This window comes from Mus caroli, unplaced genomic scaffold (assembly GCF_978045245.1).
Source record: "Mus caroli unplaced genomic scaffold, Mus_caroli_1 scaffold_1, whole genome shotgun sequence".
In the NCBI taxonomy this organism is placed as follows: domain Eukaryota; kingdom Metazoa; phylum Chordata; class Mammalia; order Rodentia; family Muridae; genus Mus; species Mus caroli.
In genome coordinates this window covers 33,444,458-33,467,470 of record NW_028227256.1, presented here as the reverse complement: position 1 = coordinate 33,467,470, position 23,013 = coordinate 33,444,458, and the positions used below count along the sequence as shown (strand labels likewise).

General features: G+C 54.7%; 2 protein-coding genes across 9 annotated transcripts in view; both read left to right on the top strand.

The window, feature by feature from the left end:
* The window catches only part of Fam178b (family with sequence similarity 178 member B), a 122,439-nt gene extending 114,549 nt beyond the window's left edge, over positions 1 to 7,890 (top strand). For both annotated transcript variants that reach the window (XM_021158105.1, XM_085836364.1), the window contains 3 exons: positions 5,670 to 5,747; positions 6,087 to 6,239; positions 7,569 to 7,890. In XM_021158105.1, the coding sequence (XP_021013764.1) occupies positions 5,670 to 5,747; positions 6,087 to 6,239; positions 7,569 to 7,601 (264 nt within the window). In that variant the 3' untranslated portion in view covers positions 7,602 to 7,890. The remainder of the gene's footprint in view (positions 1 to 5,669; positions 5,748 to 6,086; positions 6,240 to 7,568) is intronic.
* A 3,868-nt stretch (positions 7,891 to 11,758) lies between these two features.
* Positions 11,759 to 22,111, top strand: Sema4c (semaphorin 4C). Of its 7 annotated transcripts, none has more exons than XM_085836358.1 (16): positions 12,177 to 12,578; positions 14,192 to 14,421; positions 14,513 to 14,658; positions 16,215 to 16,363; positions 16,627 to 16,689; positions 16,803 to 16,901; positions 17,047 to 17,143; positions 17,271 to 17,387; positions 17,481 to 17,632; positions 17,717 to 17,892; positions 18,215 to 18,359; positions 18,466 to 18,688; positions 18,777 to 18,889; positions 19,943 to 20,103; positions 20,180 to 20,250; positions 20,388 to 22,111. In XM_085836358.1, the coding sequence occupies exons 2-16, from the start codon at positions 14,402 to 14,404 to the stop codon at positions 21,215 to 21,217; spliced, it is 2,562 nt and encodes an 853-aa protein (XP_085692484.1). In that variant the 5' UTR covers positions 12,177 to 12,578; positions 14,192 to 14,401; the 3' UTR covers positions 21,218 to 22,111. The 7 variants fall into 7 exon arrangements, with proteins under 7 accessions (XP_029335899.1, XP_085692484.1, XP_085692483.1 ...); XM_085836357.1 differs by having other exon boundaries at positions 14,510 to 14,658; XM_029480039.2 differs by lacking the exons at positions 12,177 to 12,578; positions 14,192 to 14,421 and adding an exon at positions 11,759 to 12,097.
* The last annotated feature ends 902 nt before the right edge of the window (positions 22,112 to 23,013 follow it).

Below are 23,013 nucleotides of genomic sequence, written 5' to 3'. Positions count from 1 at the left end.
CTCTCCCATCCTTCTTCCTCAGTATTCCTGGGCTAGCCTCAGCTCTCCCCAGCTCCTCCCCACCTAGCACTGCCTAGAGCCTGGCTGGACCTACTTGCAGAATCTGCTTGCCCATGAGAAATCTACTGTCCCCTTCTGCCCGGAAGGTTCTGAGGGAAGGGTTCCATCTAAAGACTCCGGGGTAAGACTACATCCTTGGGCATGACCTGAGGTGGGAGAACGCATGCTGCCCTGTTAGGGAAAGTGGCTTCCTGGGAACTCCCTTTCCATCCTTCCCTTTGGTGTAAAGTAAACCAGCCTGCCCTCCCTGGCATTAGCTAGCAGGGGATTTCCTGAAGGATGAAGTTCCTGGGAAATGTCCACCCATGTTCCCTTTTGTCTCATTTGACAAAAACTTGCAAATAAGTTCCCCTTGACCCAGGAGATTTAAGGAGTGATTGCTGAGATGAGAACTAAGTGGAGGCCGGCCGACCGGAGGTGCTCCCTGCCTGCTGCCTGCTGGGTTGTGAGCACTGTGATCCTTTTATCCCTGGGTCCTTGCTTTGGAGGAGGGCCAGACTGAGGCATTGCACAGTGAGCTGCTGGGAAGAGCCCTGCCACCAGACTCTGGGGAGAGACCCAGGAAGTGCAAGCAAAGGCCTTGCTGGCAGTGTGACCCAGAAGCAGGACTGCCTTAGCTCGTCAGTTCTGGGTCCAGGCACGCCCGTTCTTCATCCTCTGCCTCTCTCCTCTGAGTCCTTGGCTGAGATTTCCCGGATCTCTTTCCCACTGTGGTTTCCCAGCCTGGATTCTTGTTCATGCAGGAGGGGCTGGGCTCTCGAGCTGGCTGGGCCCTAGCTGATCCACAGCCCCAACACCGTGGAGGGCTAACTCCCTCCCCACAGCCCCCCCCCCAGTACCCCTAATAGGACCTCCATGGACTTGGGGAAGGGCCAGTTGTGTCCCTAAAGATAGAGAGACAAAGCCCATGTCTCTGCCTCTGGCCACTACTTCCTTCTGAGTTTCTGTGGTGGCAGCTAGGACAGGAACAGGTAACTCTGACAGGAAAATGTGGTTCTCTCCTCGGCCTGTTCACCTCACATACATCCTCCTAGTGGGACACCCCTGCCTGCCCAGCGTGCCTACTTTGTACCCCTAGCCCATCTGGGTCCCAGGCAGCGACATTTAGAAGAAGGGTCTTGAGTTCTGCCTGCTCCAGGCCCAGAGCAGCCCCTGGCTCCTGCTAATAATTGGCTTCCCTGACTGATACAAATGAGACCTTCGGGGGCTGGTGAGATGGCTCAGTGGGTAAGAGCACCCGATTGCTCTTCCAAAGGTCCAGAGTTCAAATCCCAGCAACCACATGGTGGCTCACAACCATCCGTAACGAGATCTGGCGCCCTCTTCTGGAGTGTCTGAAGACAGCTACAGTGTACTTACATATAATAAATAAATCTTTAAAAAAAAAAAAATGAGACCTTCACCTGCATATCCTGAGGAAGTAAGGGGAGACAAAGTGTGGACACAGGCCACACTGACACTTCTTGTTGTGTCTGTACTGAAAGTTAGGTTTGATTGGTTGGGTGGTTTCTCTGTTTAGCCCCAGCTGTCCTGGAACTCACTCTTTAGACCAGGCTGGCCTTGGACTCAGCGATCTGCCTGCCTGTGCCTCCCACAGTGCATGGAGATTAAAGATGTGAGTCACCCATGCCCAGCTTATAGTTTTGTTTTGAGACAGAGTCTTAAGTAGTCCAGGTTTGCCAAAAATTTGTTAGGTATTGGAAGCTGAACTCAACTTGCTCCTTCCCCTGCCTGCCCAGTGCTAGGATTGTACACACAGCTGGAGTTTGCTTCCTTCAGACAGCCTGTGGTCCAGCTGGCCAGGAACATAAACTCCTCGGCCTCTCAAATGTTATGCTCAAAGGCATGAGCCACTGGACTCTTGGTTTAGAGGGATTAGGGATGGAACTGAGAACCTTACCTTTACACACACACACACCTAGACCAGGGTTCTACCACTGAGCAAAAGCTCTGCAGGGGACCCAAGCATCTGCTGGTCCTGAGTTCTGGGTAGAGCCCTGAGGCCTCAAAGTCAGAGTCTGTTAAAGGGGAAAACACAGTAAGCCCAAGGCTGATGAACGTTCGTAGTTTTCCTCTGGAGAAACGGCTTACAGAATTTGGTGAACAGCCAACCCCTCCTCCCCCAGCAAGACAAAACATACAAACACACACCGTGCTCAGAGTAGTTTATCTGCGGTTTTCCTAGATTAAGTTCTGGGACTCAGCAGCGAGGATTGAAGCTGAAACAGGAGCTACGCACTACTTGCTTTTCCTAGCCAACCCCATGCACCGGCCTGCACTAGGCTGGGAGCCTGCCCTGTAGCCTCCACTCAAGAAGCCAAGTTCTGCAGCCCAGATGATGGACCGACCTCCACAGTTGAACTTCAGGTGGGGGTGGGGTGTGCTGGAGAAAGTCATTTACAGGAGAAAGGCCTTAGGGGTGAGGAGTCACTAGGCCCTCCCCAACCCCTGCTGCTACTCTGTCGGCATCCCGGGTCTTTACGGGGAGAGTTCCCAGTCTTCCGAAGAAGACGCCCTGCCCCCAGTCCCACGGCCCCCAGCCCCAGCGCCGCTGCCCTTGGAGGTGATCTTTGGCACCCTCTCCCACTTCTCACCATGACCCTGTTCAAAGCCCGATGCTTTGTCACAAAGGGGCCTCAGCGTCCTTCCAAGGTCCTGCTCCTTTCTGATTCCAAACCCAGTTACGCTCAATTAAAGTAGCCAGGGTCCCACTAACAAATCTTTAACATACCAATAAAATCTATTATACAGATTTAAAAAAAAAAAAAAAAGACAGGTACTCTAGCCTTGACCTTACTGTGTAGTTAAGGATGACTTTAAACTTCTGATCCTGCTCTAAGGAGGGCTGGGATTGCAGGCATGTGGTACCAGGCTGTTTTATGGTAGCAGGAATTGTCCCTGAGGTCTCCTGCAAGCTAGGCAAGCACTGTACTATATGAGTTATATCCCGTTGCCAGAAATAGTCTCTTAAAATTTTTTAATTATTTATTTGAGAACATATTTTTTATTTTAAAAATTAAAATACACTTATATCACCTAACCCCCTTCTCTTCTTTCTGTCTCTCCTCCCTATGCTCCCTCTCAAGCTTATGATCTCCTGGTCTGTGTTTACATAGAAACAGTTGAACTTCAGGTAGGGGTTATATATATAGGAAATCTACTATACTGCCCTCAAACTCACAGAAATCCACCTACCTCTGCCTCCTGAATACTGGCACTAAATGCATATACCCTCAGATTTTTATCATTTTTGATGTGTGTGTGTGTGTGTGTTGAGGTGGGGCATGTCCACAGGAGTACACTTGCTCAAGGAGCTAGAGGCATTGGAATCCCCTGGAGCTGGAGTTATAGGTGGGTGTGAGCCTTCCATCTGGGGTGCTGACAGCTGCCACCTCTCTAGCCCTTCCTCCAATATTCATAACTGAGGGAAGCGGAGGATGTGGGCTGAGGATGCAGCTCAGTGGAAGAGTGTGTGCTTTACATATGTAAGCTGAGTTGAGTCCCTAGTGCAGACAGACAGACACAAACGCATGCCCCCACATACACACATCACACATACACTGTATGGAGGACAGCAATAGGAGTATACAAGACACACCTTGAAATCCTTTGTCCTAAAAAGACTGCACATACTGGTGTCTTCAGCCCACACCAAATACTTGCTACCTTATAGCACTAGCTTCCCCCAGGAACCTCTCTAATCAGCCATCAACAACCCAATGTTCCTCAGCTCCTTACACTCTCAGCTGCCAGCCCTGCCCCCAAGCCATGCCCTCCCTCACCCAATTCAAGCCCTGCTAGCTACCCTGCTGACCAGCCCTGCCCCCTCCCTGTGCCTGCCTGTCATCAGCCCTCAGGATCTGTCTGGTGTTGTAATCTACTGCCTCTGCCCCCTTAGGGCCATTTTTTGCCTCAAATCCAGTCCTTTTGAGGCCCACTCTGGCTTAGTCACTTCCTCTCTGAGGCCCCCACCACAGTCTTTCCAGAATCGGAAGACTCTGCCCTCTCTGGTCTACTGGGAAGCTGAGATTTGGTATTTGTTAAGCAAATCATTCAATGCCTCCCAAAGCTTAGACAGTTGGGGTGCACAGGCCTGAAGCTGTAGAACAAAGGGGATCTACTGAGGACCCTGGGGGCAGCCCAGGAGGAGATGGCAGCAGTGGGCAGGAGCCCATTTGAAAAGCTTTGATATTGCTTACCCCATGATGGCCCTCTTGGAGGCCACATTTGTTGTGTAGGCCTCCTCACTGCCACCTAGTAGGTCTACCTATGGAGTCAGGCCCTCCAGAGGCGTTGGCTCTTCTGCTGGTCTTAAGCAAGGCAAGTGCTGCTGCTGGGCACCAGGGTGGCATTTCTCCACAGGATGTATTTGGTCTCAAGAAGTTAGTCCACGGTGCCAAGTTGCCTAGCTTCAGAAGTGGTTCTGGGGAGGTTCTTTGGTCCATGTAAAAAGATTGCAGTCCTTTCTTGGCCACTGTGATCCAAAAAGGTAAGGAAGCCATCCAAAAGGGCCCCTGTGCTGGCTCAGTCCTCCTGGCCATCCATGGCTTTGCTCCATCATCTCTCCTCTCCCTGGGATGATAGGTCTGCCCCAGGCCCCAGACATGTAGCCACTCTCTTTATCCTAGATGTAAAAGGAGCCACTGTGCCTGCAGACTGTGGTCCATAGCGCCAAGAGCAGGCTGCCTGGTGTCAGTAACTCTGTTCATCAGGAGCCACACAGTTCACTTACTCATAAAGCAGGCCAATGTCCCCTAAATGAATACCTCCGATAGAGAGTCCAAGGGTATCATGGGCTAATTCCTTTTCTTGGTAGAATTGGCAATTGTCCTAACTTTCTTCTTTTTCTTGTTGTCTCTTTGTGTGTTTATTGGTGTTGTATATTTTCTTCCGTTTTTTTGAGATGCTTTCTTTCTATGCAGCAACCTTGGCTGGCCTTGAACTTGTGATCTTCTTGCTTTAGCTTCTAAGCTAGGGATTCCAGGTACGGTTCCTCCCAAATGGCCTTTGTCCTGGTTTTTATCTCTGAAGTGCCCAGTGGCGACAGTGAGGGTGGACTGGGTGGAGAAGGCATGCAGATATTTGATGCATACTGCTTCTACTGGTCTCCCCTTCCCTTTCCAGCTTTCTGTTTGTCGTCAGGGCCGATTGTCAAACGGTGCTGTGCCTAGGTTTGTGCAGGTGCTTGCTTATCCACTATGGGTCACATTTACAAGATGGGGACCTAGAGGTGGCCCAAGGGATAGGATCACCTCAGTTGCTGACCACAGGTATAGGTGACTTAGCAAACAGGTTGTGCAGAGGTGAGGGTGCACAGGCCCTCTGGGCTTCTGCTTCTGGAGTCACAGGAGAAGGCTTAGGGTGGTGTGGCTTTCCAGGTGGCAAGGATTCTCTTTTTCAGAAGCCATTTGAGGACAATCAATAATTAGAAGAAATGTGGGTCCTGGGTACAGGCTACTGGGACAGTCACAGCTCTGAGGAAGTGAGGCCCTCCTTGAAGATGTGTTCCTAGAAGCTGCTGCTGGCTAAGACAGGAGCCCATGGCCTCAGAAGGAGTTAGGAAGCATCCTTGTTGTACTTTCTCTCTCTCTCTTTCTCTCCCTTTCCAGGTCTGCTATCTGTGCCACAGCCTCCTGACACTAGCTGGGGTCGTGGTCAGTAGCCAGGATATTACTCCCAACCAATGGGTGAGTCTCCCAAGATGCTGGAGCAGGAAAGGGTTGGATGGTCAGCAGTACCTACTTCATCGAGTAGTGTGGGACAACACTAGCCAGGACAGAGCCTGCCTTCCCTCAGGAACTGCAGAGTGAGAGGCCAAGAAAGAAGTGGCAACAGTTGTGGAGGGCCTCCTCCTTTCATTGTGTCCCAAAAGCCATTCCCAAGGGATGATGGCCTAGCCCTTACAAGCTGCCCTTCCTACTCCAGCAGACACTCAGAGATATCCCTCCCTTTCTGACTTAATTCTCCTTCTTGCCCTGGCTTCTAGCACATGCCTGGCTTATGTCATGCCTCCTCCTCCTCCTCAGGGCGAGCTGCAGCTGTTGTGCATGCAGTTGGACCGTCATATCAGCACCCATATCCGGGAGAGCCCTCAGGCCATGCACCGGACCAAACTCAAGGACCTAGCTACCCAGACTTACATCCGCTGGCAGGACTTGCTGGCCCACTGTCAGCCCCAGGTGGTGTCCCATAATCCCCTAGACCTGGGAGGAAAGGGAAGTGGTCAGTCATTGAGCGGGGCTTGGCAGATCCAGCAGTCCATCCACCCCCACTGCAGCTGCTGGACTCCAAAGGGAAAGGGTGGAGTGGGCAAGCATGATGCAGGGTGGGGATGTCTCAGGGGACCTTCAATCCTAATCCACGACCCAGGGAGGGGATGCAGAAGGGAACATAGGGAGGCCTGTTTATGAACAAATGCAGAGAAACACAGCCCTGAAGAACTGAGCAATACCGGTTTGCCATGAATGATGGCCAGGAAGGGGCACCCAAGGCAACAGCTGCCCACCTCCTGTTTACTTGTCCTGGAGACCTCAGCTGGCTACTTGCTGTGTTAAGAGCATTTCCCGGGCTGCTCTGTTTTTTGTTTTTGTTTTGTTGGTTGTTTTTTTTGAAGGAGCACAGGGAGAGTACTTGAACCCAAAGCCTTATGCATGCTCAGCACGTGCTCCACCCCCCACCCCCACCCCCACCCCCACGTGGCCAGCATCCACTCTCACTTCTGTAAGAGTAACCTCTGTTCCTGGAATTGTCTCAGGTCCTCTAGGTAGTAACATGTTATACTAAAGTTTACAGAATGAAGTTTTTTTTTTTTTCTGCAGGAGCCTGAGGAGCCCTTGTGAAGCAGGGATGGGTAGAAACCCGTTTTACAGATGAGCAAAGTATCTAGAAGCTCTGAGGGTCAATAGCTTGCCCCATTATGCACACAGCTTGGGAGGATGTGAGGATGAGGGCTCACAGCCATCGTCACTCCTTTGGCACAAAGCCGTCCCATCTGCACACCCCCTCCACCCCCAGCTCTCCAACAAGCAGTGCCCTGCTGGGCTGGCCCTGAGCCCCCAAGCCCTTAATGGGGACAGCTGGACTTTGCCCCCTGCTTGCCTCTCCCTGACTCTCCTCCCTTACAGCTCCCTCTAACCTCTGACTTGAGGCTGACACACTGGCCACAGGCTGTGGCTTGGTGCTCAAATTTCACAAGTCCCTGAGAAAAAGAAAGCTGGATAGAACTCAGACCTCACCCTGATCCCCAGGAACTGGCTCCCACTGGCCTCTGGTGGGAAGCATTGCTTGTCTTAGGAAGCAATTCAAGCTTGACTGAGGATGCATAGACAGCATCTTCCTCTGATATTCCTTGGGCCTGTAGCACTAGGCAGGTGAGACACTGGCTGAGCCTTCAAGGCACTGCCTCTTGGCCGACTGTGTCTAGCCGCTGAGGCTTATCAGTACAGGGACCTGTGGATAGAGAGGGTACTGGGGCCAGGCCATTACAGGCTACTCTCTCTGCTTCACAGGGTCAGTACTTCAGCCCTTGGAAAGACATTTAAAGGGATAAGAGCAAAGTGGCCCAAGGCTGTGGACTGGAGCAGGAAGAGAACTGTAGGAGGTGAAGAATGGAGCCGGAGGAGGCCCAGCTTGGTGAAGGTAGACTACTGCCACCACCCAGCAAGGGGTTCTTGTGTCCTGACCATCCCCACCCTTGAGCTCCCCCACCTGCACAGCTGTCTCTTCTGTCCTGGGCTCTCCCTGTTGGCCACTGTCTTTCCCACAACCTGCCCTCTCTGCCCATCTTGAATATGAGGTTCATGTGTGCATATTAAAGTGTTATTTCCAGCATCCATGGTTCTGGAGTTCCTTCCATCCCTACCCTGAGGGCTCATGCCCAGCACCTAGCCTGACAGAAGAACCACCTCTGCTTGAGCCAGCCACTACTGGTGTCACCTCAAGTAGTCATGTGACTGGGGCCTCGGACCCACACCCTGCACTTGAGGACTCTGTTTCTAGGAGTGACCAGAATTGCTGGAGCCTGGGCACTCTTGAATGGCCCTATCTGGGTCTACCTCACCCTGCTAGGGACGCTATACCGAGAGGATGGTGGATTGGGGCTGTAATTTTGTTTAATTCAATTTAGTGCTGAGCTCTGAAGTCAACTTCCTAGAGATAGGAGTGGGGGAGGGTCCAAAAGACAGTTTTGGATCCTGTTGTTTCTTTCCCCGCCTTATCTCCAGAGCAGTTTCCTGGGTCCTAATCTCTACTTGCACATCTCCATGTCCTAGATCTGAATGGCTAGAGGAGTAAGTGGGCCCCTTTGTACCTCCAGGAGCAGCCCCACAGCCCTATCTACTCTCTTACTGTCCGCTCCTCTGACAGAAGCCATGCTCATCCCTGCCCCCACCCCCGATACTTTCAGGATGAGCTTTGTAAGGGGGAGCCGTAGGTGACACTCCTGCCACCTTGACTCGTGTCCACTTCTCAGGGGGTGAAGGTCCCAGAGTGTTCCATGGCCGTTGCATACAATCGTCTCTGTATCTATGTCCCAGGGTTGGAGGGTGACTAGGAGCTAGACAGAGTCAACCCCATCTACCTTCCAAGGCCTTAGTGAGCACAGCTACCTTGCTCTCTGGGTCCCCAGAAGGTCAGGAGCTAGAGGCATCTATTATTTAGAGGACAAGGCATAGACTCTGCACAGTACTGGGTACCACAGAGGACATCTTTTCTGTCTCAAAGCCTTTGCCAAATGAGAAGTGGAAGAAACCCTCCCAGAGCCAGGTGACTTGACTGACAGTTCTGGTTTCTCTTCCTGGACACGTCACAAACTCCTTTGGCATACCCTCACACCCTAGCAGGTCAGCCTCAGATCTCAACAGGAGGGCAGGGACTCTGGAGAGCCAGCCCTTCTCACCCAGCCTCTAGGCACCCCTGCTTGACACTGCACACCTGACAGTTAATCCTCAGTTACTGGGTTTGCTCTGGAAACCTGGAAATCACCTTGAAATTTCCCTCTTTTGTTCTCACTGCCAAGGGCAGAGAGGGGGTAGGGAGGCCTGAGAGGCTGAACTGGGGAGTTTCCATTCTTGAAGCTGCTTTTACCTGGCTTTAAGAGAAAGGATCAAACTGTCCATCAATGTAGACATCTGGAATCCTCCCTGGCTCCTTTATCCCAAAACATACTCATCCTTGAGAGAGATACATCCAGGGAGCAAAAGGTGTTGCTGACAACTCAGTCCCTCCCAGAAGCCTGGCTGTAACCTGACCAGCAGTATGCAATGTGAGGTCGCTCAAGGGTGGACACTCTCCCCTGGGTCATGTAATTGCCCTGCTCTGGGACTCACTGGGAGCTGACCAGGTCTAAAACCCTGTTGGCATAATAGGAACCGAGCCTTTTCAAGGCCAAGAATTCTGGACCGAAGTTGGCTGGCTCACCGTTTGCCCTCCAGGTTTTTGACCCTAAGCCCTGGGGAAAAGGCAAGGGATATCCTGACAAAAGCCACTGGAAAAGCCGCATCCTGGGCCTCGATGACGGATGTTTTCCTGCTTCCTTTTGGTGATGCTGGAAGGGAGAGGCCGGGAAGGGAGGGGCTTCCCAGGTGGACAGCTTTGATAATTGTCCTTTTGGAGGAAGTCCTTTTCCTATGACCCAGTGCCCTGGGTCCCGGTGGTCAGAGAGCTCTTTGAAAAATGGCCGACCCTAATCTTTTTACTCAGCCACCAGTGGAGAGACAACTGCGGAATGGAAAGGGTTCAGGTCCAGCAGGCCTTGAATCGAGAGCCCCAGTGCACACTCCCTGTCTCCATCTTGCCACTTTCCTCAGGAGGGATAGTTGCTAAGAAGCAGGAAACACCGGGCGTGGTGGCGCACACCTTTAATCCCAGCACTCGGAGGCAGAGGCAGGCAGATTTCTGAGTTCAAGGCCAGCCTGGTCTACAAAGTGAGTTCCAGGACAGCCAGGGCTACACAGAGGAAACCCTGTCTCAAAAAAAACCAAAAAAAGAAAAAAAAGAAAAAGCAGCAGGATACCTTGGATACTCCTCATGTCCTGGGGTCTGTGAGGGTTGGCTCCAGCTGGCTGGGAGGCATGTAACACATCTTGTGTTTCCTTTATTTGGCTACAAGCATGTAAGCCTTAGCAAAAGAGGCAAGTTAGGGAAGCCCTTATTCTGTCAGGCCTGAATACGGATGAAGGGTGTGATGTCTTCCATAGCCTATGCTAGGCAGGCCTGGAGGATGTTTTTGCAATTTTTTTTCTGTATTACTGTATTTTTTTCCTTGATGGACAATCCAGGATCCTTATTTTTTTTCTGCCAACTGTCCTTTTATTAAAAAGCATGAATCACGAACAAGTAGTCATCATGAGAGGAAACTTTATCTTCTGCCCACCCACTTGTGGAGAAGACCTGTGACAGTAACCAGTGCGGCAGGAAGGGGCAGAGGAAGAGGGGGTGGGGTGGGGTGGGGGTGGAACTCTATCGATGGGGAGCCCTGTGCCCAGAGGCTAACTGGCTCTGTTAGTGGAACGGTCTCATTTCTACCTCCATGCCTGGCTTAGAAGACCCTGGCGCCTGCCATGAAGGTACAGAATACTGTCCCTGCCAGTGAAACCAAAACCTTTTGAAACTTTCCACTGGGGCCACCCTGGAGGTAGAGCCAGGGAGCTCAGATCACTACCAAGCAGCCCTCATTTCTAGGGGCAAGGCTTACAGGTGAGGAGGAAACACAGCAGGAAGTGGAGCTTAGCTTCAGGAGCTTAGCTTCATGGTTGCTGACTGCTGAAAAGGTGGAGCTTCTGGGCTCCCAGTTTTCCTACCTCTGCCTTCCCAAGCAGGTGGGACGGACCAGATCTCACTAAAAATGTCACCTTGCTGTTTGTGTGGATTTGAGCCCGTTTTTTTGTTGTTTGTTTTTATCTTGCTTAATCTCTCTGATTCAGTGAGAGAAACAGTAGCTGGCTTGGAAATCCTGCTTCAGCCTCCTGGAGCTGAGGAGTCTTAGCGCATCCTGAGCTTGGAGTGGGGCTTGCCCTTAGTAGATGAACAGGAGCCTGGTCAAGAGGCGTGTGCATGGTCCCTCCCTAGCCAGCTTCCATAGGACACCCTCCCTGCCCACCCCTGGCCTGCCTCCTATCTCTGAGGTCACAGCTTTGTTTCCTAATGGAAAGGAGCTGAGAAACGCGGCTCTGGCCAGCGAGGGAGAAGGGGCCCTTCTGTGTCCCAGTAAAGACCCAATTGTTACAGAAACCAAACTGGGCTGCCTTTCTCGATTACTCCCATTGCTCTTCTGCTCTCCACTTCTCAGATGCCAAGTTTTAACCTAGAACAAAAGCTGCTGTCGAACTGATTTATACTCCAGATCTGCTTATGGGGTCTGAAGTGTTTTTTCCCCTCCAGGACTGCCCCCTGGGGCTCAAAGATACCACAGAAACCTCCAGGTCTCCTTCCCTTCGTCCCTGTCCTTTGATTCTGGCTAGGGGTGGTCTCCAGGTACCGCTGGGGCAGTTTCTCAGTCCACCTGCCCACTGGAGGACCAGCTGTCTGGAAGGACTCGCCAGCCAGCACCGCCCAGGAGACCAAAGCTACAAGTTACTTCTAGAAGCGACCTGTGGGCGGAGGCTGGCAGTTCTGAAGGTGGTGGTGGTTCGCGGCGTGGCTCCCTCCAGCCCCTTTCATCTGAACCGTGGCGCTCGTGCCTCTAGTTAATCAGCCTTCCAAGCCACACCAGGAGTCATTTCCCGGGGGTAGGCTCTGCTGGAGCCCGGAAACTAGGAGCTGCCTGCAGTCTTGGGGGTCTCTGCCTGTGAGCTGCTCCTTCCAGTCCAAGGGTTAGGGCCAGAAAGGAGGAAAACTTTGGAGTCAAAAGACTGACCACTGTGGTTAGCACCTGAGAGAACCTTCAGTTTCCTCTCTTGCTATGCCACCCCCTTCGGGTGCAAGTCCCAAAATGGTTTGCCAGTTTTCGTTCCTGTAACTGGAGCGTGGGGAAGCCCCTCAACCCTTCCAGAGAGCCCATCCCGCCTCAGGGCTTGAAGGCACACTTCGGGAAAACCAGGTGAGTGCAGTTCCCGGTGGCAACGCCTGGAGTCCCTCCCCGCCCCCTCCCCGCCTCGCCTCCGGGTGCTGTGGCGCAGACCTTGACTCACGAGCTGCAAGAGTCGTAAAGGGTCCCCAAGCCTCAGTGCCCGGCAAGCAAGGCAGCGGGTCGCAGCCCCCTCCTGGGCGGGCCTTTGCGTCCCGCCCCCGGCCACCACTCGACACCCTCTGCCTGACGTCAAGGGGTTGGGGGCGGAGAGCGGCGGCGGCGGCTGCAGCGGAGAAAGAACCGGCGCCCGGCGCGGTGGAGCGCCGAATCGGAGCGCCGAATCCGAGCTCAGGGGCGCCGAGAGCCGTGCTGGGACCGAGGGGCGGTGGCGCGGGACAGCCTTAGCGTGCTGGCGGGCGGGCGCAGTCTGGAGCGACGCGGGGGCAGGGGAGGACGGTGGCCGGAGCCAAACGCGAGGGCAGCGCCCAGGGATTGGAGCTGCACGAAAGAGGTGAGAGAGGCCGGAGCGGTGGGGCCCCGGGGCCGCTGCTTTGTCCCCTTGCTTGGGTAGAGGCTGGCGCGCGCGCTAGGGGACAGCGTCTAGGGGTGCAGGGCGGGGCGACAGCAAAGACAGCTGTCCGATCCGGGTCCCTCTTGAGTCCGCCGTGGGCTGCCCAGCGGCGATCGGCATCAAGGCATCAAGTGCTTGCAGCTCCACTGGCTGGAGCGGCGGGACCCTGGGGGTACGGACAGAGCTAGGGGCAGTGGGGGACCCTTGGGCTGTCCAGCGCGCGGTCCGAATCTTTGCCAGGCTCGCGAACTGCTCCGGTTCCCCCCACCTCGACGGAAAGTTAGGGGCGGGCTTGGACCGTGGCCGATGTTGTGGGATCGGATTTCCCTAGCGCGGCCCCCCGCCCTCCCGTTCTGCTCCGGAGGCGGGCTGGCACTGAGAACCAGCCCCCTAGCCAAAGCTCCGCCGCCCGGTCCCGCTCTGGAGCACCGCAATCCACGACCGGGTGTGCAAGTGTGGGGTGCAAATCCTGGTCCTGCACCCCTCCATCCCCTTGGCTGTCCGTGTCCCTTGCTTCGGGAAGAGCTTGGGGGTTGGGTCACCGCTACGCCTGCAGATTCTCGGAGCGCACCACCGGGTTTTGACCCCAGCCTAGGGTAATTGGCAGAGAGGAAACTGAGGGTGTGTCAGGGGGGACTGCCCCGGGGAAGGCAGCCCCAGCCCCCCGCCCTTCCCGCGCTGAGGTTCTTGGCCGACAGGGGGCGTCCGCAAGCCCGGCTTTGCCACGCTCCCAGCGCTGCCGCTTTGTTTGCATTCAAATCCCCGGAGCTGGGGGAGGGGAGAGTCCACAGTAGGGAGACCGAGACCGGGTCTTGGCTAGGAACCTTTGTTTTGGGGTGCAATCCTCAGATTCTGCATCTCTGTTCCCGGCCCCTAGCGTCTAGATTAGTGGAGATCCGTTCCGTTGGCCTACTGCCTAGTGCACGGTCCCCGGGGTGCAATCCCGGAGTTAAGAACATTCGTCAGAGCCGGGGAGGAGGGGACGCAGCCCTTGACGACCATTTGTGGGCATCCCCTGTTGTCCAGGAGAACCCCGCTTCGGCCTCCCCAACCCATTTCACTTCCCCCCACGATCCCGCTCCCGCGGAGGCGAGGAGATTCCCAGAAGCCTGGAACTGACTCGTGGCCCGGTCGCCTCTCTGCGGGAGGGTCAGTGTCTCTAGAAGGCTGTTGGAGAAACAGGACTGGCCCTGGTCATTTCCACGCCCATCCCACCCACTTCCTGCCTCCCTCTTGGGCAACAAAGGGGCCTCGGGAAGCTGGGCCCATTTGGTTCCCGGCCCCACTCCTACTCCAGCCCTGCTGATGTGGAACCGGGTTTGGGCTCTGCCCGGCTATTGTCTGCGCTGGGGGAGGGGACGGGCTGGGGCCGGGAACTCTACACACTGCCTGCTTCACCAAGTCCCCCACTGAAGCTCTTTGCCCAACCGGCTGCCTGCGGCTGCTGAATAAGGGGTATATCTCCCCGAATTAGGTCTTGGGGCTGGCCTGGGTCCCAATGGTAGCAAGCCCTGTTTTTTATGGTTATTGTAAGAAACTCTGAAACCTTTAAGGCCTGAAGGAGCCAAAGAGGGGAGAGTCCCTCTTTTATTTTTTCCACACAACTCCCTGTTGAAGAGAGGGAGTAGGGATGGCCTGGAGGCCACAGGCGGCTTTTGATGACTGCCCACGCCTAGTGCTTGCTGACTAAGTTCCTCTCCTTGCTCTTCTGGGAGACCCCCAGGGCTCTTGGGGGCAGAAGCCAGTTGCAGAATCAGGAGGAGATGCAAAGGCTCTGGGGGAGGTTTGTTCCAGTGTGCGTCCTGTGTTGCTTGTCTCTTGGTGCGGGCCCCCTTCCGGTCTGTGATGCTGACCAGTTTCTTTTCCTTCAGCAGGGCTGCTGGACAGAAGTTTAGACCCTGGGTGTCTGCCATGGCCCCACACTGGGCTGTCTGGCTGCTGGCAGCAGGGCTGTGGGGCCTGGGCATCAGGGCTGAGATGTGGTGGAACCTTGTGCCCCGGAAGACAGTATCTTCTGGGGGTGAGTGCCTGAAGCATGGGAAGCAGGGCCAGAGGGAGGCTGGGATAGACTGCTGGGGAAAGGGCAAGGAGGGGAGTGATGCTTGCTTGCAGGAAGGAGCTGCTGCTGAGGAATTACCCCCAAGCATGCACCTTTACACCGATATGTGTGGCTGTGGCTTTCTAAGAAACGCTAGTGGCCCCAGGGGCCCAGAACTGGTAGTGCTGGTCTAGACCTGGGCTTTGCCCCCTTCTGACACTGGGATAACTTCCGTGGGATCTCTTACCAGCCCACCCCCACCCTCACCCAGACCTGGCTGGCCTGGTGTGCAAGGGAGGCCGCTTCTGAATCAACCTCCCTGTTCCTCACTTGAATTGTCTCTCTTGCTTAGAAGCCTAGAGAGAGAAACCTGAACTCCAGGGCAAGTGTAAACCTAACCCTGTCTCCAGTCTTTCTAGCTGTCTGTCCCTAGAAGCCCCGTTAATTCACCCTAATGGTCTCCTCTGCTGCTCTACCACTGGAGCCTTCTGATGGCTCTGGGTGGGCACATATGAGCGCTCGTGCTTCGTGGGGGAGGAGGCAGAGTGAACCAGATAGCTCTCCTTTGCTCGCGCACACACCTGTATGAAGAGGTGGTGATGTCAGGTGTTTGTATCATCTCTGTGCTCCTGGGACATGGGATGAGCTCACCTCCCACAGGCTACACTCAGCGGCTATTAAAGCCCCTCCCAAGTCGACCCAACTCTTGCCTGGCACTGCCTCCCGACCCTGAAGCTGGCTTAAGTGGGGATCCTGTGGACAGGTGTGCAGGGATACATACGGTCCTCTGACAGATTATATGACTATATGTATGATCACGCCCCACATGTGCTGGCCGGAAGCACAACTTCCCAGGCTTCAGCACCACCTCTGAGTCTCAGGTTCCTTTGATCTCCCAGTCCTAACCTCTTCCTCCTTCTCCACACGCCACCTTGCCAGTCCCCTGCCCGCCCATCTGTGCGTATGCCTCTGAAAGCCTGGATTGGCGCCTGCTGGGGCTTCTTAGACAAGGAATGCTTACAAGTATTCTGTGCCTCCTGATGCAATAAATCTACCACCAGGGTCTGCCTAGACCTTGCCGTGGTCAGCAAGGAGCAGAGCAGGAAATGGCAACCAAGGAAGCGGGGCTGGGTGGTGGTGGTGGTGGGGGGGGAAGTGTCCAGTTCTGTGCCTGAGGTACCGCTGACCCTGAGGGAGCGTCATCAGTCAGATGGCTTCCTCTGGCCGGAAGCTTTGGCTGAGATATCCTTCCTTCCCCGTTACCAGCCCAGATTATCTCCTCCCAGGCTGAGGAAGGGCCTTGGAAGCCTGGGTAGGATGGAGCTGTTGAGCCAAAGGCTATTCAGAAAAAGTCCTTTATGGCCCGTAGAGGTTTGGTTGTCGTCTGTGTGTGTGTAGTGCTAGCTTTTGTGGAGAATCGTGATGACGAGGCCCAGGGGAGCCTTGGACAAAGGGAGATTGATGGATTCCTGGAACCCCAGGGAGGATGTCCTCTGCCCCTGCTCATCCCCACCTTGTTCTAATATCTGTTTCTGCAGAGCTGGTCACAGTAGTGAGGCGGTTCTCCCAGACAGGCATCCAGGACTTCCTGACACTGACCCTGACAGAACATTCTGGCCTTTTATATGTGGGGGCCCGAGAGGCGCTGTTTGCCTTCAGTGTAGAGGCTCTGGAGCTACAAGGAGTGGTGAGAGGTGGGGCAGTGGGAGGCACTCAGAGGGGAGAGGGAAAGGACTTGGGGTGTAGCCTGTGCAGGCTGTCCCTCAGCCCAGCTCTCTTGGGGTGTCAAGATTAGCGATTGCTTTCCGCTCCTGGTTTCTGCCAGTTGGGGTGGTTCGGGGCTTCTGTCAGAATGGGGACCAGGCGTCTTCGATGGTGTAGCTTGAGGGATGTTTGCAGCACACTTAGCACAGACCTGTGACATTGCTGATGTGTCTGTCCCATCCTCAGATCTCTTGGGAGGCTCCAGCTGAGAAGAAAATTGAATGTACCCAGAAAGGGAAGAGCAACCAGGTGGGTGCTTAGAGAGCTTCCCCTGCCAACCTCCCTCTTTAATCTGCACCCTGGTGATTTCCTATCTCTGACTCTCAGTTCTCTCACTAACCTGTATACCTCTCTCTCCAAAGACCGAATGCTTCAACTTCATCCGCTTCCTTCAGCCATACAATGCCTCCCATCTGTACGTCTGCGGCACCTATGCCTTCCAGCCCAAGTGCACCTACATCGTGAGTGTTTCCTCTCTTTGGGTGTGCCCCTTACCCACCTGTTCCTAACCTATGGCCTCCTTCCTTGACCTCTCGGGGCCATGATATTTTCAGACTGTATAGAGCCCCACAGTAACACCCATCTTCAATGTCTTCCTGCCCCTAGAACATGCTCACGTTCACCTTGGACCGTGCAGAATTTGAGGATGGGAAGGGTAAATGCCCATATGACCCCGCTAAGGGCCACACCGGACTCCTTGTGGGTGAGTGGCTGCTGCCAGCACAGAGGGGAGAATCTGGGCCTCTGTCAGTCACGCTCTGAATACTTGTCTTCGGAGCCGTCTCTACCTCAGTTCCCTGGCCTGTCTGACCCGCTGTTGTCTCCCACAGACGGTGAGCTGTACTCGGCCACACTCAATAACTTCCTGGGCACAGAGCCGGTTATCCTTCGATACATGGGGACCCACCACTCCATCAAGACAGAGTACCTGGCCTTTTGGCTGAATGGTGAGTCATGGGATGGGACTGGGGAAGCCCGGAGCGGAAGGGCCTTCCAGGGCCCTGGGACTCTTGTCACTGGCCCTTCTTTCTTCGTCCCAGAACCCCACTTTGTAGGCTCTGCCTTTGTCCCCGAGAGTGTGGGAAGCTTCACGGGAGACGATGACAAGATCTACTTCTTCTTCAGTGAGCGGGCAGTGGAGTATGACTGCTATTCCGAGCAGGTGGTGGCTCGTGTGGCGAGAGTCTGTAAGGTACCAAGTTCCGCAGTGGTGGGCAGCGGGAGCCCTGCAGGCCTGGCAGGGGCTGACCAGCCGTGTCTCCTTGCCATCTGCCAGGGCGACATGGGGGGAGCACGGACCCTGCAGAAGAAGTGGACGACGTTCCTGAAGGCTCGGTTGGTGTGCTCAGCCCCTGACTGGAAGGTCTACTTCAACCAGCTGCGGGCAGTGCACACCCTGCGGGGCGCCTCTTGGCACAACACCACCTTCTTCGGGGTTTTTCAAGCGCGATGGTAAGCGGCTGTGGGGTAGCTGGGGGTAGGGAGGAGCAGGTGGTCAGGTAGGGATAGTGTGTGGGTGTGAGGGCCCTCGCACAGGCGTCTGGAGGAAGTCCAGCGGGTCAGTGCCTGGCAGCCAAGATGACTTTGCGCCTGCTCTTTCTAAAGCTGGGTGGGGGAAGGTGAGCAGAACACTGCCTGGGGTGACACCTCAGGGCTACCTCATGGTCAAGACTGCTTCATACTAAGCCTCACCCTTCCTACTTTTTCCTCTGTTGCCGGGTATGGTGGGAGCAAGTAGGCACCCAACCTGACTTCCAAGGTCCTTCTTTAACAGGGGCGATATGGACCTGTCTGCAGTTTGTGAGTACCAGTTGGAACAGATCCAGCAGGTGTTTGAGGGTCCCTACAAGGAGTACAGTGAGCAAGCCCAGAAGTGGGCCCGCTATACTGACCCGGTACCCAGCCCTCGGCCCGGTTCGGTGAGTTTTCGGCATGGGGATGTGTTCCCAACATCGACTCCAGGACCCACCCGCTCATTCACCAGCTGACTGACAGCCACCCTCCTCACACCCCTCCCTGACACAGTGTATCAACAACTGGCACCGAGACAATGGCTACACCAGTTCCCTGGAGCTGCCGGACAACACCCTCAACTTCATCAAGAAGCACCCCCTGATGGAGGACCAGGTGAAGCCTCGGTTGGGCCGCCCCCTACTTGTGAAGAAGAACACCAACTTCACACACGTGGTGGCCGACAGGGTCCCAGGGCTTGATGGTGCCACCTATACAGTGTTGTTCATTGGTACAGGTAGGCGCTTCAGGTATGCCCAAGGCTGGGAACCTGGGGAGGCCCCACGGCCTGATTCCTCATTTGCGTATTCCCATCACCTCTCCAGGAGATGGCTGGCTGCTGAAGGCTGTGAGCCTGGGGCCCTGGATCCACATGGTGGAGGAACTGCAGGTGTTTGACCAGGAGCCAGTGGAAAGTCTGGTGCTGTCTCAGAGCAAGGTAGTAAGACTGCGCCACACGCACCTCCCTCTCGGTTCTCTGCACCACTGTCTATCTGGCGCCCAGTCCCTCTGCCATCCATAGTTGGGTCTCATGTAGCTCTCTCGAGTTCCCAAAAGTAAGAGATCTAAGGTGGCCAGAACCTGTCCTCTGAAGGTTCTCTTATAGAGCCAGTCCCTGTGGGGCCCCCATTCCCAGAATCCAGCCTTGGCAAACTCCTTCCAAGTGGGGCTTCAGCTCTATCTGCAGTCTCTTCTCAGTCAAGATGTTTTGGTACCCAAGCAACAGGGACATCCGATTTCTTTGAGTCCCCAGTGGGTGTCTGAGCCAGGCCCTCTGTCTCTGGGCTCATTTAAGTGTTCACGTTTTTTCTTTTCTTTCTTTTTTTTTTTTGGTTTTTTCGAGACAGGGTTTCTCTGTATAGCACTGGCTGTCCTGGAACTCACTTTGTAGACCAGGCTGGCCTCGAACTCAGAAATCCACCTGCCTCTGCCTCCCGAGTGCTGGGATTAAAGGCGTGCGCCACCACGCCCGGCCTTTTTTTTTTTAAACACCTTTATGCAAAACTCATATTCACATCACCCTCTGGGTTCTGATTTGCTTGCCCTTTACCAGCTACTGCGACTCAAAGTTGCCCCCTACAATGCTGAATAATGAGATGGCAGCAAGGGAATTGTGGGGCTGAGCAAGCATGCAGATTGGCAGTTACCATTCAAACAGAAGAACCCCACCTTCCATAGGCCCTGCTGTCACTGTGCTGGCTCCTGGGGCCAGGGGAAACTGAGTTTCCTGGCCCAAGTGTGAGTGAGTGAGCGTACACCTCAGCCTCACGGGTCTGCCGTCCGTCCCTGTCTAAGAAGGTCATGTCTGTAAAGTGATTAGGATTTCGATGGCTTGTCCTAAGCCCTCATCAAAATTGTTCCTCTGGCCTGGATTTTTCTTCCGCTGCCTCTTTCTTCCTTGGGGGACCTAGTATGTTTATGCTCTCTGAACAGATCTCAGCCATCACCCCGAGGCGTGGCGTAGCTCACCCTGTGCTTTGTTTTACTGTAGAAGGTGCTCTTTGCTGGCTCCCGCTCTCAGCTGGTTCAGCTGTCTCTGGCCGACTGCACAAAGTACCGTTTCTGTGTAGACTGTGTCCTGGCCAGGGACCCTTACTGCGCCTGGAATGTCAACACCAGCCGCTGTGTGGCCACCACCAGTGGTCACTCGGGGTGAGTGCCAGGGCCAGGAGGGGGAGGCTAAGGTAATTGGAGCTGGATCTCTGATGCCGCTTCCCTTCCCTCCCAGGGCCCTTCTGGTCCAACATGTGGCGAACTTGGACACTTCAAAGATGTGTAACCAGTATGGCATTAAAAAAGGTAAGCTGTTTTCCTTTTGTTCCCTTATTTTGAGGATGGGCCCCTGGATCACAGCCAGAGTTAGTGCCTTACTTCTCACTGTGGGACCTGGGGTTCCTGCGTTAACACTTGGTTCTCTCTCATTTCTGCCTCTGCAGTCAGACCTATTCCCAAGAACATCACCGTTGTGTCAGGCACAGACCTGGTCCTACCCTGTCACCTCTCGTCCAATTTGGCCCACGCCCACTGGACCTTCAGAGGCCGGGACCTGCCTGCAGAACAACCTGGCTCCTTTCTTTATGACACGGGACTCCAGGCGTTGGTGGTGATGGCCGCCCAGTCCCGCCACTCTGGACCCTATCATTGCTATTCAGAGGAGCAGGGGACAAGACTGACTGCAGAAAGCTACCTTGTTGCTGTCGTGGCCGGCTCGTCGGTGACACTGGAGGCACGGGCTCCCTTGGAAAACCTGGGGCTTGTGTGGCTCGCTGTGGTGGCCCTGGGGGCTGTGTGCCTGGTGCTGCTGCTGCTGGTCCTATCGCTCCGCCGGCGACTTCGAGAAGAGCTAGAAAAGGGTGCCAAGGCCTCGGAGAGGACACTGGTGTACCCCTTGGAACTGCCCAAGGAGCCTGCCAGTCCCCCCTTCCGTCCTGGCCCCGAAACCGATGAGAAACTTTGGGATCCTGTCGGGTACTACTATTCGGATGGCTCTCTCAAGATTGTGCCTGGTCACGCCCGGTGCCAGCCTGGGGGTGGGCCCCCTTCCCCACCTCCTGGCATACCTGGCCAGCCTCTGCCTTCTCCAACTCGGCTCCACCTAGGAGGTGGTCGGAACTCAAATGCCAATGGATATGTGCGCTTACAGTTGGGCGGAGAGGACCGAGGAGGATCTGGGCACCCACTGCCTGAGCTCGCGGATGAATTACGACGGAAACTACAACAGCGCCAGCCGCTGCCTGACTCCAACCCAGAGGAGTCTTCAGTATGAGGGACCCCCCCCACCTCATTGGCGGGGGGGTCTCATGGGAGGTGCACTCTTAACTTTTGCACAGGCACCAGCTACCTCAGGGACATGGCAGGGGCACATGCTCTGCCTGGGACAGACACTGCCCAGCATTTGCCCCGCCGTGAGGACCTGCTCAGCATGGGCACTGCCACTTGGTGTGGCTCACCAGGACTTCAGCCTCACAGGAGACACACCCTCCTCTGTGAATTTGAGACATGTGGGACCCCAGCAGCCAAAACTTTGCAAGGAAGAGGTTTCAAGATGTGGGCGTGTTTGTGCATATATGTGTTGGTATGCATGTGGAAGAGTGTGTGTATGTGTGTGTGTGTGTGTGTGTGTGTTATAACTTTCCTGTCTCTGTCACGTCTTCCCTTGGCCTGGGGTCCTCCTGGTTGAGTCTTTGGAGCTATGAAGGGGAAGGGGGTCATAGCACTTTGCTTCTCCTACCCCCAGCTGTCCCGAGCTTTGGGGCAGTGATGTACATACGGGGAAGGGAAGGACAGGGTGTTGTACCCCTTTTGGGGGAGTGCGGGACTCGGGGGTGGGCCTAGCCCTGCTCCTAGGGCTGTGAATGTTTTCAGGGCGGGGTTGGGGGTGGAGATGGAACCTCCTGCTTCAGGGGGAGGGGTGGGCAGGGCCTCCCACTTGCCCTCCGGGTTCGGTGGTATTTTATATCTGCGCTCTTCTGACAGGGCTGGGAAGGGTTGTTGGGGGGAGGGAAGGGAGGAGGTGGGCATACTATGGATACTGGCCTATCCTCTCCCTGCTCTGGGAAAAGGGCTAACAGTGTAACTTATTGTGTCCCCACATATTTATTTGTTGTAAATATTTGAGTATTTTTATATTGACAAATAAAATGGAGAAAATGAAATTTAACCCTGCCACACAGATATTTTGACTCAAACCCACTTATTGACCTAAGAGGGACTCATCCTTTGGTCTGGGCCATCATGGTCTTAATGCCTGTCCGTGCATCTCTGGAGGGGCCAGCTGAGACTCAAGTGTTTTCCCACAGTGGTGCGTATGGGACTGGGAGCCAGAGCAGGGCTACTCTGCTTGGGAGCTGGACTTGGCCTGGTGCCACAGGGAAACAAGGCAGAGCGTTCGGGAAGAGGAGGAGAAGGGGACTGTCTTCCCAGAACTCTAGGGAGGGTGAGCAGGGAGTGAGGGGCTGAAGGAGAGGCTTCTCAAGTTGTGTGGACAGTGTCTTTATAAAGATGGAGATTAGGACAAGCTCCGTGGAAGGGAAGAATGCTGTCCTATCTGGATAGGACTAGTCCCCTATTGCCACCCAGTCAGTATCAAGCCCTTGTCTTAGTGAGGGAGTGTAGGCCCAGATGTTCCTGGGAAAAACAACAGGCCCAGCCTGGATTCATTTCTGAGCGCCCTTAATGAGAGCTGCCTGCGAATCGGATTTCGAAAAGGAAAATAGGAAGGAGGAAAAAAAAAGACATTTTAAGATTTTGTGTTGTGCTAAATTTGATGCTGTTGTTGGCTGCAATTTGGACACACCTGGTTTAGATCAATCTAACCGGTGCTTAGGAACAGAGACCACAGACAGTGAGCTCTCTACCCACCCTTAGCTGCCACCCCACCCCTACCCCCATACACTTGGATAATCCTTGAGCAGGCTGCTGTTTCCCTGAGTGTGGGTCAGAAGGGGCTGGGAAATACTTGAGTGTGTTTCCCTTAGCTCAGTTGTCTGCCCACCGAGGGGGCAGAGGCTTAAGCACAAATCTACCTGGTCCTTGCCCTCAGGCCACCTGCTCCCAGATGGA